Source organism: Meleagris gallopavo, chromosome 8, assembly GCF_905368555.1.
Source record: "Meleagris gallopavo chromosome 8, MGAL_WU_HG_1.1, whole genome shotgun sequence".
Lineage (NCBI taxonomy): Eukaryota > Metazoa > Chordata > Aves > Galliformes > Phasianidae > Meleagris > Meleagris gallopavo.
Genome location: NC_139411.1, coordinates 23427968 through 23442341, shown reverse-complemented (window position 1 = coordinate 23442341; position 14374 = coordinate 23427968). Strand labels below are relative to the sequence as shown.

The following is a 14374-nucleotide window of genomic DNA, read 5'->3' as shown; positions in this document are numbered from 1 at the left end:
ACCTTGCTGACAGAATGAGAGTAATTCCCACTTTTCAGGGCTGCTGTTGTTTCATTACCCGACAAAAGAGACCCCAGCTGAAACTTTGCCTCCATTTTGTTAAGGCTACCGCTAACGCATTGAAGTTGTGATAGCACAGCTATTTCAAGTTGTCCTTTGTTTGTTTGTTGTTGTTTTATTTCAAACTCATGATTACACAGTTACTATCTTAGTGTGGCTATAATCAGATCAGTATAAAGATATAAGTCAGGTTCATATTCTGAAATGTGCTTTATCCAAATGAGCTCATTCATCCCAGCATTACTGCTGCAATACGGTACAAAGGAGCAGTGTCTGGCATTCACAAACTCAAGATGGTCTGCCTTAGATCTTTTAAATCTAAACAGAAATATAAGATGGAAGTGACAGGAATTCAACATGAGATTCAGACACTGAAAGAGATTTGTCCTGGTAAAGCAGGGATTCTGAGCAGGGTAAGGCACCAAACCAGTATTCTCTAATATTAGCTCTGAATTATAGCTGTGCACAAATCTTTGTGTTTAATAGTTAAACTTTGTTACATATACTTTGTTTTATTAGAATACAACCATAAAACAAATTAAGGAGATAATGAGCAGTTCTGTAGCTACTAGCTTGGTTGCACAAAACCCAGACATGCACTGAATGCATAATGCAGAACATCCCCATTCACACACTTTTCTATATTCCACACAGCCATAGAAGTTTTTCAGTCTGTTTTCTTAGTTACAAATGTCAAACTTGGAGATGGTTTTAGTATTGCATTTAGTATTCCATTTAGTATTCATACAGGATTCGCATGGGATTTTATATTAAAAATGTTGCTTATACTTACCTGTAAAGATATTGATCCTGTCTCCTTGTTTTTACTGAGGAAACTAGAAATTGACAAGTTCAAATCAATGCTGCTGTTATCTGCAGTAGAACCCGTGCCTGAATCTGCATCATTTTCCTTCAGGTTCTCAGATTCTAGCTGCTGTAACGTTTCAGTACTGTCTTGATTATCTATTTTGACCTTCCCATTATTTTCTTCAGTGCTAATACTAATACTGGGAACTGGAGTGAGTTCAGAGTCATCAGCTTGTTTGCTGGTAGTGTCTTGAAGCTTGTTCTTCATTATTTTATCAGAAGAAACTTCTGGTTGCTCTTTGCCCATTCGGATATTGTTTTCCTGGATATTCTCAGCTCCGTGCTCTTCTGGATTCTGGTCCATCTCAGTCTGTTCATCCACCATTTTATGAGAAATCTCCTCAGGCTTGTCCTGTTTTGCCTTCTGGCCTACATCATCTTCTCCAGAGTCTTTGCTCTCCATTTCCTCCATGCTACTTATTTTACAGATATTCTCATTTTCACTTTCTGCCAGCTTCTCCTCCACTTTGATCTCTTTATCTTGGCTTTCTGATAGAGTTTCTTCAGAGCTGATTATCTCAAGGACCTGCTTAGCCTGACTTTCCACTGGCTTATCCGACGTCTCAGGTATTTTATCCCCATCGCTGATCTGTGTTTCAGCAATACCACCTATCTCCTTAATGTTTTCAATTCCATGCTTTATGAGTTCCTTTTCTTCATCTGACACTTTATCCTCAGCACTAGGTACAGAGTCTGTAGTGACATCTGTTATTGTCTCTTTCTGAGCTTCGTCTTCATCTTCCTTTTGCTCTATGATATTTTCTGCAGTGACCTTTTCATTTTCACTCTCTGGGAGATCTATTCTGATTTCCTCTTCTTTTTCACCAGTTTCCTCAGAAACGGCTTCTCCAGTTTCTACACTGTCATCAACTCTAGGAACTACTTTCAGTTCATTTTCCTCTCTTTGTTCATTTCCTATGTCATTTTCTTTCTCCGTTTTTAAGTTGTGTTCATCCTTTATTTCTGATATTGTTACTGCATCAAGTTCTTTCCTTCCTTTCTGAGGTTCTGCATCTTCAGCTGTTGCTTCCGGACTTTCTGTATTCTTTTCAGCTGGCAATATTTTGCCTTCCTCAACTTCACCAGTTGGCACAGAACCATTCTGCACTTTGATATCACCACCAACAACATCAGGTATGCTTTCAGCTGTTTTCCTAACTTTAATGTCCTGAGAGTCATCTTCAATTGTTTTACCATCTGGAAATATAGTGTTGCTTTTCTCCTCAATTGCATTACTTTCTGTTTTCTCAGAAAGTGATTCCAGAACAGAGGCATTCTGTGAGAGCTTATCCTCTTCAGAGCTGGCAATACTAAGGTCAGAAGATGCACGCTTGTCTGCAGGTAACTGCTGAAAAATTAAAGGAAGAAAGATATTTAATCACTTCAAATTTACTTAAAGCACAGTTCTATTGAAGAATATCCAAAGAGATGAATACATTGTGTTTACAGAAAACATTACTTGAATGCTATAGTTTGAGAGCACTTCATTAGGTGTTACCAGAGGACAAATGCCTGAACTGTAGCTGGGCTCTGAACAGAACATTTCCCGAAAATGCTCTCCCATTCCTCAGAATTTAATAAAATATACTGTGATTGAAGAAAAGGGATCACAGTCAGTCTACTGCCAGGCAGCAGACTTCACGGAATCCTCAGGAGTCTTTATGCAATCCCATTGCTCCTTATTTTATTCCTTTATTTTCCCTGGTAGTCCCATCTACATCCAGATTTGAAAAACACGTCTTTGGGTCAGTTTGGTAGGAAGGACTAACACAGTTTTAATTAGTGTAGAACTGATAAAATTCAATACTAAGAATCCCTTCCGCTTCATCAAATATATCATCTCTCCTTTTGTTCTTTGATAGAAACACTTTTTGTCTTTTAAATCACAGTAAAGCTCCATTAAAATGGTGAAAACTTCCAGCACAGCTGAGTAAGTAGTGTTACTGCACTGGAATAGAAACAGTTACATAACTGTAGAAATTGCTGTTGCTGAAATCTGAATGATTATGAGATTACATACAGATGTAAAAAAGAATATACCATGAAGAATCATTTTAACCATAATTGCTCTTCCACTGTTCAAAGTGATTACCTCTGGCTGTACTTACTGCTAGAACCCTGTAATTTCCAGATCAGGCTTTTGATTTGCCAGTGGGAATGTACTAGGCTAGCTATTGTACCAAGCATGGCTACGACCATACACGTCCTACGCCTGACAGCTTCCCTAAGCAGGAAGAAAACAACTTTTTAATCTAAAAGTGCATGTAACAGACCCTTCTGTTTGTGTCATTCTAGAAGCTTAGTGTTCTCCAAGCAGTTTTTAAAACAAATGCAGTACAGTAAATGTATCTACGTCACAGCTCCCTAGGCTGGGCCAGGAACCATTCTCAAGTAGTCCACAGCACCGAGACACAATTGCTTAAGTTACTGTGCAACTTCTTTGAGTTGCATGGTGACCTTCACCCCCAACTCATCTGGTGATCGATAGCTTAACTGCTAATCAGCTGATGGAGGTGGTGGGTGATGCTCCAGGGGACTGAGAATAAGTCCTGGAGAAAGCTGGTGAGAACACACACTGCTGGAGATTTTCTTGGGGTGAAAGTGCTATGGAGGCCAGGGAACACAAGCGGTTCAGTGAGGTATGAGGAGAGAATGGAGGTGTACTTCTTGTGCTGGTAATGGCAGCCACTAGCAGTACTGGTCACCGTCAGAGCTGACAGTGCTTGAATCAGTTGTACCAGAGAGCCACTACATGTACACTGCAGCCTGCCACCACAGAACTGAACGTCGGGGCTTTGTGCTCCAACAAACTGAATCTGCTGTAGGACTCTTAAGCAGCTTTAAAAACACACAGATACAATCTCCTCTAGGTAAATTTGTTTCCTTGACTTTGGGTTATTTTTTTTTTTTTTGACAGTCATACTTAGCTTGCTGTATTACACTTGCACACTTTCCTTCTTGGTTTAAGCATCATATGAAATATACAAATATGTTTTTTATTCATCTAGTCATTTAGACTTAAACATTTTATACATAAACATTCTACACTGCATATACATGTAAAAATAAATGAAGGCAACAGACTTCATTATTAGTTCTTAATGAGCTTAAGAGCAAACTAATTTTGAAAGCACTGACTGTTTTGTAATAAGGTATCTTATGTTTATGCTGTAACGCTTAGATGACTTGAAGTGAAAGTTGGGTAGAACATCAGAAAATTGAGAACTCCATAGAAAATTGGTGATTGAAACTATCTGTATATTTAAACAACTAAATTTCAAACTGACCAGAGAATTGTCTGTTTCCTCTTCTTCATCCTCATCTTTACCATCTTCCACTTCTTCCGTAACTTCTGCCTTAGCTTCTGCAATCAATTCTCTTATTGGCTTATTGGAAGTAACAGTAACAAATGGATGCTTGTGAAAGTAATAAAAAAAAAAAAAAAAGCTCATCATTAAGTGCTAACCTCACTGTACACAATTTGAAAAATACATCTTAAAAGAAATATCAGCTTCAGAGAAACATTACTGATTCTCTCAAACTTTAAAACTCACATTAATTTTAACATTAATCATAACTGTTTTATTTCTTTCTGCTCAAGTTTTAAATTCAAAACATTTGTAATCAAATAGACTGTGTAAGAAGTCTAACAAAAATGCTAAAAACACACATTATTCATTTCTACTAACCTTTTTCATAGTCCAAAGAATAAAAGTAGAAAGATTTTTTAAAAGGTTATTTTTCCTGGAAATGGTTTTCATTTCTTTTCAGTTCCACAGTAAAATTATGTCCTGGGAAGTTTTATCTAGAAATACTTTTTAGAAAAAAATGGGTTTTTCCTTTGTAATGTTTTTCCCTAACAAGAACATAGAATTCTGCATTTTTCTTTAAGGGAAAGCAGATACCCGCTCTTCTCCTACTCCTACCATCTTAATCTTCTTTCTCTGATTGGCCCTTCTCCTTAAACCTATTCAACATGTCAGATGTATTCCGGATAAAGTAAATGTGTGCTGACGTTAAACAGAATCAAATGCACCTGCTCACATCTACTTCTGTTGAGCTATTCTGCAGTGACAGCATTACAGGAGGCAGCCGAGCACTAAAGCTTTTCGAACACCTGTCAGCAAATGACTACTTACGTAAGTATCAGCCCTACCCATTAGAAGCATCAAAGTATAATTTAAATACTTATGCAAAGTAATTAATTACAACTCATCCAAACATGTAAACAGAGAATTTGATCTGCACTTTGTTTTATTTCATCAGGTTTTACTGAAAAATATCTTCCAACAGTATTGAAATCATAGTATACAAATACCTCAAACACCTGAATATATTTAAATAGTTACTCTGCTTTTAAACGAATATAAAATGTTTGTCTTCAAACAACAGTTCTGAAGAATTAATTCCTCATACCTGTAGGAGTTGGGTTGCACTCCACCTCAAATCTACATTCTTTTCCAAACATTTCTTCAGAAAGTCTTTAAAATCCGATGACCTACAACAAAACAAACCAGCAGTGTCTTTTCTTTCGTCTTGACATGAGATCAGTGCATAGTGAAACATTTTTTTTGCTTTCGTGTGCACCTACACTACAACTTCAGTTCCTTCTATTGATTTAGACAAAGACAGTATATGGATGGAAAGACCAATGTGGCTCATGTCATCTTAAATACATTCTTCTATTTATAGAAGAGTTTACTTTTGGCTCTGAATTTACAATACAACCCATCTGCTATACCATTAACTGAATCTCACAAGGATATCACAGTCATCAAGTAGATAACAGCTTTTTTATGTCTTCTCAGTATAAAAATACTTAACTCTCTTGTTTCCCAATTTTGAGATGGTCCTGAACTGCATTTGTAAAAGGCTATTTTTCATATATTTTAATGCAAAACTGGCAAGTCCTCATATTCTGTAATATTTCAGTATTAAGTCTTCTGTTTAAAACTACAACAAAGTCACCATAGTCCCCGCTGTATCAGATTATAAACAAATGAAACACACAGAGTATATATAGAAAATGTACCTGGCTTTATACATAAAGCAAGTACCATAAAGTTCAGCAGTGCTGTGTCTCTGAACAGAAGTTAAGTCACACATTGCCTTACGGTCAAGTTCTACAAACGAGGGTAGGAAATGAAATACAAACCATTTAGAAGGCTGTGCTAATGTAGGTGGATCAGATTTTGCTATTTTCAGGAGCACTCGCATTGGATTCAATTCATGGTGAGGTGGCTCTATTTGAGCCATTTCAATTAAAGTAATGCCAAGAGACCAAATGTCAGCCTTGTAATCGTAAGGCCTGTCTTTAGATGTCTCACACATTACTACTTCTGGAGCCATCCTGCAAACAGAGGAATGAAGTACCAGATTAGAAAATGCGCTCTAATCTTATGGAAAAGGTTCTAAACAATCTGAATTTATTGCAGCATTTTTAAGCAGCAGATTCTGCTCTTAATACATTTACGCTCTCTCAAGCTTATGGCATTATGGCATTAACAACAAAGGCAATATTAGGATATTGGTTCTAACTAAAATGCAGCAGAACAGCACACTTACCAGTATGGTGTTCCGATAAAAGAATCTCTTCTTTGTATGGTTCTTGTGTTCTTAGCTGATACTCCGAAATCCGCTTAAAATGAATGAGAAAGTACTATTAACTCAGAGGTGGAAATACATTATATTTTCAATTTTACAGCTGTTTTTCAGATGTTTTATGTTCCAAAGCAGGCATTCTGCTGCACTGAAAATTCAAAGGGAAATAGAAGTACTTGCATTTTGATAACTGCCTACCCAGGCATTCAGGTTTCATAGTATTTCTAGTAAAAGATACTGAGTAAATCTTACTTTCTGTTGCTAAAAAAAAGTGATGCCAACGTTGAGCTGTGTGTGGCAGGACAGAGGCATGTATTTCAATAAGAATAAGCATGTTAAATTATTTTAATTAGAAAATGACTAGTATAGGAAGGCTGTATTGCTCAGATACAGCTAATTAACTCTCTTATTAATTCAAATAATCATTCAATTTTTGATTTTGTTATTTAAATTCTCCAGAAGTGAGGTTTTATGTTTCACTTTTTCTTCTCTGTCATTTGTCTTTAAAGCACTGTGTGTTTTACGTTAAAAAAGAAAAAAGAAAAGAAAGAGATGACATTTAAATATAAACTTAGGCTTATTGTGGATGTGACTTTCCTTAATGAAAATACACAGATTATAGAAAAGGAACAGAATAGCCATATGCTGCTGTCTTTAATCAGTACCAATTGACTCGATGGGCTCAACACTTGAGAAGCCTAATTTTGCTCTATGAGGGGAAAAAAAAAAACAAGGATTAAGAGAGCTATCTGTTCAAATGCAAAACCAGAAATATTGAGGGGACTACGGATACTGAAATAATGAAGCACACATGCAATAGAAAAAGTCATTTCCCATTCAAGTATTTATAAAGCAAGAAATTATCCACTTCTGCCTGTACCTGAAACAAGAAGTACAGAAAACTTAAAAGGGCTAAAATGCTTTTTCAAGGGATGCTGTGCTTCAGAAAAGGAAAGTAAATTAGATTTGAAAAATGTTTAAAATGTTTTATATAAATCTTAATCAGCAAGCCTGAATACATCACTAAATATATACATGGGGGAAAACTCTGGTCTGAACTGTAAAGTAGTATCTTGACAGCCTGCACAGTGCTGTGTTACAGCCAAGTTTGACAAAAGCTTAAAATAGTTACAGTCCATATGAGGAAGAGCCAGCTCATAATTAAAATGAACAGAAATTCATGTCTCCGTCACATAAGGCTTACTGTGATTTTTGTCTTATACAGCAATACTTGGAAATTAAGGGGGTGATTCTATTATATTTATAAACATGCCCCATGAGAATGAGTCCATGACTAAAATCTTCAGGCTTCCAAGAAAAAGCAAAAGGATCAGCAGCATTTGTGGATGAAGAGAAAGGCATGTGCTAAATATCAGAGCTACAAATAATACCCTTATGCAATGAAATCGTTCAATACTATAGGTACAAAGAATAACCTTGTGCAAGGAAATCCATGCAAAAACACACCTATATGAACCAATAATCTAGCTGGGCAGGTTCTTAATTAGCTGTCATCTTAATAGCTTATAGCTATCTGCCTGTACGCAGCCCTGAACCTAACGGATCCAGACAACTCCTATCTTTTTTCTACTGGAAAAACTGAGATAGTTAAATTTATTCTCTTGTTATAAATAAAAATAACAGAAAACACTTCCAGGTACCCCTTTTCAGTATTGCAAAGAATGTTCATTTTCAAAACTAAAAACTATAAAAAGGAAGTTACCACAATAAGGTAAATTAACGTATAATTAAGCATGCCACGTTCTAGGAAAGTTTTATATGTAACATGCTTACCTAGTTTAATGTCTCCATCCAATGTGAAAAGAATATTGCCAGCTTTTAGATCTCTGTGGATGATCTTATTTTCATGCAAGTAGTTCAACGCTTCCAGTGTCTGCCTGCACACCACTTTGATCTGCGGCTCTGTTAATGGCCTTTCAAGCTCTGAAAAAGAAAGAGGCAGAAATAAACACACAATTTTTGCATTTTTATGTTATTTGTTTATAGCAACCACCATATATGTCCAAAAAAATAAATCAATCTGACAGATTCTGAACACCACATTGCTCTGTTTGGGTTAATAGCAACATTCCCAATTATTCCAGTGAAACAAAAATTTCATCTCTTCATCAACCCGTCCTCATGATGAACTCTGTACACCTACCTATCTGAACTGTGAAAAAGCCACAGAGTACAGAGATTGGGTACCTTTTCTGCAATGCACATAAATGTTAAACAGATTCCTTACTGGTATCAGCATGCACTAATTGGAGGATTAAGCACATAGAACTTAACTAGGATTGATGCACAATAAAAAGTTATCACAAAGTAAATTGGAGGATGACTGGAGAAGGGGAAGAACGGGATCCTGAAAAAGGATCAGTATAGATCATGTTAAAACAGAAGGAGAGCTTCATGAGGATATGAAAACAGCTCATCACATTCACTTCAAGGACCGAGACATTAAAGTGGGTTTTGAGACATAAGCAAACAATATAAAAATGAGAGAAAATTAATCTAACCACAGAATTCATCCACAGATACTGTTGTAAATACACTTCTAAGGACCCCAACATTCAACACGTGTATCACACCTATTACATATACATTTGTATTTCAAAACAGTCTGTCAACAATCTGTGCTTAAAATACTTTAATATTATCGTTTTAAAGATGTTATGAAATTAAATATTTGAAACAACTTATTTACCCAACATTACTGCATCTACTGCTCCACCTGCACAAAATTCGATCAGGATCTGTATATAAACAAAAGAATACATCAATTACAAATTAAGTAGTTCTGCTGAGCTGAAGCGTTGATTAAGGGAGCATTACTGGGAGACTACAGCTTCAGACTATTTGACCTTGACAATTTTTGCACTAACCTCTACAAGATATTGATACTATTAACAAGCTAACAGTAGGGCTGCAAAGCTGAAGTAAATTATTTGAAAAACGCTTGGAGATCCTCAGAGTATTAATCCAAAGATAAAATTCCACAATAAAAAGTATTAAGGTCAGCTTGAATCCTAGTAGTAACGTGATTTTCATAATCTCTGCAAACTCATTTCTCAGTTATCGTACTGCACTTTTATACTATAATCTCCAATTGAATGGTCCAAGTAGAAGAGCTACATGATTTTTCAGCAGATGTTATCGCTTGTTAATTTGCTTCAGGTGAGATGAAAACCTGGACAAATAATCTTTAAAATGATGGAAAATGAATAATTTCAATTTTCCTCCATTTTCATTGTTCTCTATAACACATCGATGCTTTTATCCCAGAATCTAACAATACCACAGCAACTCAGTCTTGAGTTCTAAGCTTATGTGTGAAACAGAAATCAACTGCACTGTCACTGCTTGGGGGCACAAACTCTGCTAACATGTAGAACATGAAAGAACAAAGGAGAAAAAAGGGCAGACAGAGTGAATGAGGAGCAGGGACATGAGAAGAGGTCATCCAAGAGTGCCACCCCAATCTTCATCGTGTGTTTTTCTTCCTTAATTTGAACTCTGAACATTAAACTGTAGTTTTCAGTCTGACAGCTGAAGAGCATTTTGGTCAGAAATCTAACGAGCCCCTGTGAAGTCTTTTTTAGAATCAGAGCATAACTGCTCAGAGAGTAAGAAACTTCAGATTACAGCTTGCACAATAACACTCTTATCACTCATGTGACGTCTCACTTGAAATTACTGTTGTAATTAATATGATACTAACATATGTATTATGCAATGTAACTCTCTGAATTCTTCAAACCATTCTCTGACTTGATGCTTCTGAATTCCTACTGCCAAGTAATTAAAGCCTAGGAAATGCTATATGAAAAATTCTTCTCTGTACAATTTTAAGTTTCATCTGACAACCTGACAAAGGTCCCTTTGGTACAGAAATGGTGTTTCTAAAGCTGGAATGCAAAACCATACACTTCATGTTCGAATCTCTTTCATTTTCTCTTTTCCCCCTCTATTAAGTTCCATTTATGTACCACATCACAGTGGTGAGCAAACCACTCTGAGCCTTTTCTCTCTCACACTTTCACAGCTCTCTATCTTCTTTGTGATTACAGATGTATCATTTCATTTTACACTGTTCATTTCCCTTCTAACTTTAATCTGCCAGCAAGTCTATTTTAACTCAGTTTCCCATTCTCCTTCTATGCACAGTTGCATTCATCCTCACCTCTCTGCATTGAAATTTGTTCATAATTCCAATTATTCCATTCCATTATTCCACTCTGTTATACAATGTCATTCTACTCTACATTTGGGTTACACAAACTCTTCACAGAGTTAATCAGAATTACCAGGAAACATGGTATTGCAATTCAATTGTTTCCATGCATAAAAGAAAAGTGTAATTAAAAGAAGATTTCCATGGAGTCTTACATTTCTTTCAGAGTATCTTTTTGGATTACAAACTCCTTTTAAGGAGACATGTATTCTTAGTATAATCCCCAAAGCACTTAAAATTATTGCATTGAACCATTCAGAAGAAAAAAATTATTTTAACAGCTCAAGTGAGTCTGTGCATAGGACACAGCAGAAAACTGAGGTGCAGTCACACGTACACCCACTGCACTTCCATCTGCAAATATCAGTCAAATAATAACTGTTGAAGTCCTGGTGAACTCTCCTTGCTGGAAGCACCAACAAAACCACTTGTATGTGTCTAAAATACTTACATCCCAAGCTGACCTTTTCAGCCTATTATTTATTTCACAGCTGCAAATTCTGAGTCTCAATCTGAACTGTGCAAATGTAATTAACATTTGAATCCTGCTGTAACAAATCAGCACCGAGAACTCTCCCCATACAGCAAAATGAGCTGCTCATTTCTGAGTTCTAGATTCAAACTGCTAACTCAGGGTAGGTCATTTTACAGTGACAGTTTCCTAAAAGTCATACTTACAATTTATGAATTAGTTTTGAAACTGTACAGTTATCTGAATAGAGACAGCCAGAAGAAATGTGATTGATAAGTAGTATTTCAAGAAAATCAGGAAAATACATAATGTCAATGTTCTTTTGAAACAAATGCAAGTATTTAGAGAAGAAAAATACCTACCCACAGATTGTTTTCATAGTAGAAGGCATCTAGGAGCTTAACAATGTTAGGATGGTCACAGGATGCCAAAATATCGATCTCTACCATGTAATCTTCAAGCTCTTCTTCTGATTTTGTATCAATCACCTTTGCAGCAGCCAGCACTTTCGTTTCTTTGTTCTGAGCCTGTTAAAAAAAAAGTCACAACAAATATTTAGATATGGATTTCAGCAGACAGTTGTCACTAGCAAAAAAACAAAACAAAACAAAACTCGTTGCTCTTGATAAGTCTGTGCTGTGTTTCTATCTTTAGTTTGCCTTTTCCACAAAAGAGAATAGCTTTACTATAAAGACTAGATAAACGCCAGCAGAAAAATTTCTCTCAAGGTTGAGACTCAGTGTAAGACAGAGACATGGCAATACTCAGTTCCAGCTGCATTCTTGAAGCCACAAGGCAGTCAGTAGCTGAGGGCCATTGCTATTTGTATGCCTTGGATGAAGTTCTGCACTACTCCTCAAATAACCATTTACCAACAGTTGGCAAGGAGTATCAGGCAGCTCCACCCTCCCCTTCTGACACTGCCCACATTGTGGCAGCACAGCTGTCTGTAAAGCCACACAAAAACCATCTTCTACCAGAACACAGAGGTTATGCTCTTCTCAAGCCAGGGGCTGTGTTCAAGCTCCTGTGTTAAAATGATGCTGAGCAGTTATTATCAGTTTGCTGGGACACCTCATTGTGATTGCTCACAATAAGCACCACGTAGATGTGTATCATACAAGCACACAGTTATGCACACTTAATGATGCTCTTGCAAGTTCTTTGAAGGAATAACTCGGAATTCCTCAAGCTTTAAAGAAGATTGGCACACTTCTACAGCCGTGAAGAGTTCTCTCAACAGAACAAAACAGAAGATCTAAACCATTATGAAAGCTTATGAAAGTTTTCCATAAAACAGCCATAACAGCAAAAACAATTGCAAGATGAATCCGCTAGGACTCCTCTTAAACTACTCAGAACTTTTCCTACACACAGTCTACTAATATGAAGGGGAAAAACAAGTCTGCTTAATACTATGAGAAATTATTTGGTTTGGTTACATGCTTTACAGCAGGAATGAAAGACCAACCTTCTGTCTCAGAGCTCCATTACAAATGAAAACCCAGAAGCTTTACAGATGTCTCACATCACAGCAGTTAGACATGGTGGGTTCATATGCCCAGAAAACAAGTTGTGAAAGTGCCTTCTAAAACAATGAAATCTCAATTATACACTTATTTTTTGGAACTAAGTATGGCAATGCACTCTCTGCAGTAATGTGCAGTTTATTAGGAAGATACTTCACAAAAGCATGAGAAGACCATAACATTCATTTTCACACAAATTTGCACATGAACTGTACCATAATGTTTGTTTTTTTTTTTTTTTTTTTTAAATGGAGCGATATTTCCACTTCTACACTAAGAGATACTGCTGCTTCCAGATTCAATTTCACCTCTGATGGAAAGGAAGAAGCACCAACACGTTATGATACACACTTCCACTTTAGGGGCTGCCTGCATTTCTAGCACATGCTGCCTTTTTTTCCCTGGTCAGATTTATGCACTACTTTGATTTCCCCCAGACCTTGAAGTCGACAGAAATCTGCTTTGAATGAAATTTTGATTTCCTCCTTGTAGCTCTATTAAAACATCTCATTACAAAACAGAAGCGATGATAGAGACTGGAGGATTATCTTTCTGAGCATCTTAATTATAAACAAAACCAACATATGCTCTCAGTCTGACTTCCAACAGTAGCAGAAGTAATTGTACGCCTAGATTCAGGCCTTTTTTTTTCCTCCTCAAAAGAAATAAGCTTTAAAATCAGCGTATTTATACCAAATTTCTGAGAGCAGACAAAATATTTCAAGTGTACGTCAAGTTACACCTGAAAATAAAGAACATCTTAATGTTTTGTGATTTTAAAGGTTCATTTTGAGTAAGATGTAATCAGTTTCCATCACACAATGCACACACCACTCTGCAGTAAGCATCAATTTATGTGAATGGCTGTAAGAAGTCTGTAAGAAATATTGGGCATTTGGACTGAGAAATAAACCCAAACCTGCGTGATTGAGCAGTATTAACTGTTCAAACATCTCTTCAAAACATGGAAAGGTGTTCTCTCAATGAAAGATTTACCTCTAAAACTCATTAGGCAAACAAGAGAAAGCCTCTATTCTGGCGGCCTCGTTTAGCATTGCATTTCCTGGGATAACAGCCCATGAGACAAAGAGGAGCAAAGAGCACTCAGAGCCTTGTGGGGGCATGCTGGCTTCTTCTAGGCTTTGGCTGAAGCTTTTCTTCTGCCACGTAACAGTCCCCAAAGGTCAGAGAAGGAGCAAAACTGTTAGTGGAGCTGCAACTTGATTTGCATTTACTTGATTTGCATTTGGGCACATTCATATTTTAAATCAAAGAATCATTAATGCTTCTCAGAGGTTGTGCACACTCAAAAAAAGTTCTTTTGACTCCACTTCCATAACAGTGGATTTAAGCTTCAGTCCTATGCTGAGACATCTGAACTGCTGTCTTTTATGATTATGGTTCGGTCCTGCCTCATGTGGAAACAGGGAAGGAAGGGAGACAGAGAGACTGACTGTCTTTGCACTAAGAAAATTTTCTCTCAAGCGTTATATAGACACGGTTGAAAGCTGAACTGAAATAACAGTCCTTCAAAATCTGACATAACACATCGTGACAATGACAATATTTAATGTTACGTATGGCAATATATAAATATTGTAATCCTTC

The 14374-nt window shown here is 36.6% G+C and overlaps 1 protein-coding gene across 4 annotated transcripts in view; it reads right to left on the bottom strand.

Moving 5' to 3' along the window:
* The window catches only part of SLK (STE20 like kinase), a 46974-nt gene that overhangs the window by 15497 nt on the left and 17103 nt on the right, over positions 1–14374 (bottom strand). For 2 of the 4 annotated variants that reach the window (XM_085229160.1, XM_085229162.1), the window contains exons 2-9: positions 11600–11764; positions 9239–9287; positions 8323–8472; positions 6493–6565; positions 6083–6277; positions 5344–5425; positions 4215–4343; positions 854–2275 (exon numbers count right to left, since the gene is read on the bottom strand). In XM_085229160.1, the coding sequence (XP_085085286.1) occupies positions 854–2275; positions 4215–4343; positions 5344–5425; positions 6083–6277; positions 6493–6565; positions 8323–8472; positions 9239–9287; positions 11600–11764 (2265 nt within the window). Of the gene's footprint in view, positions 1–853; positions 2276–4214; positions 4344–5343; positions 5426–6082; positions 6278–6492; positions 6566–8322; positions 8473–9238; positions 9288–11599; positions 11765–14374 lie in introns of those variants that run through there. The other 2 variants (XM_085229161.1, XM_031554501.2) reach the window with 2 other exon arrangements.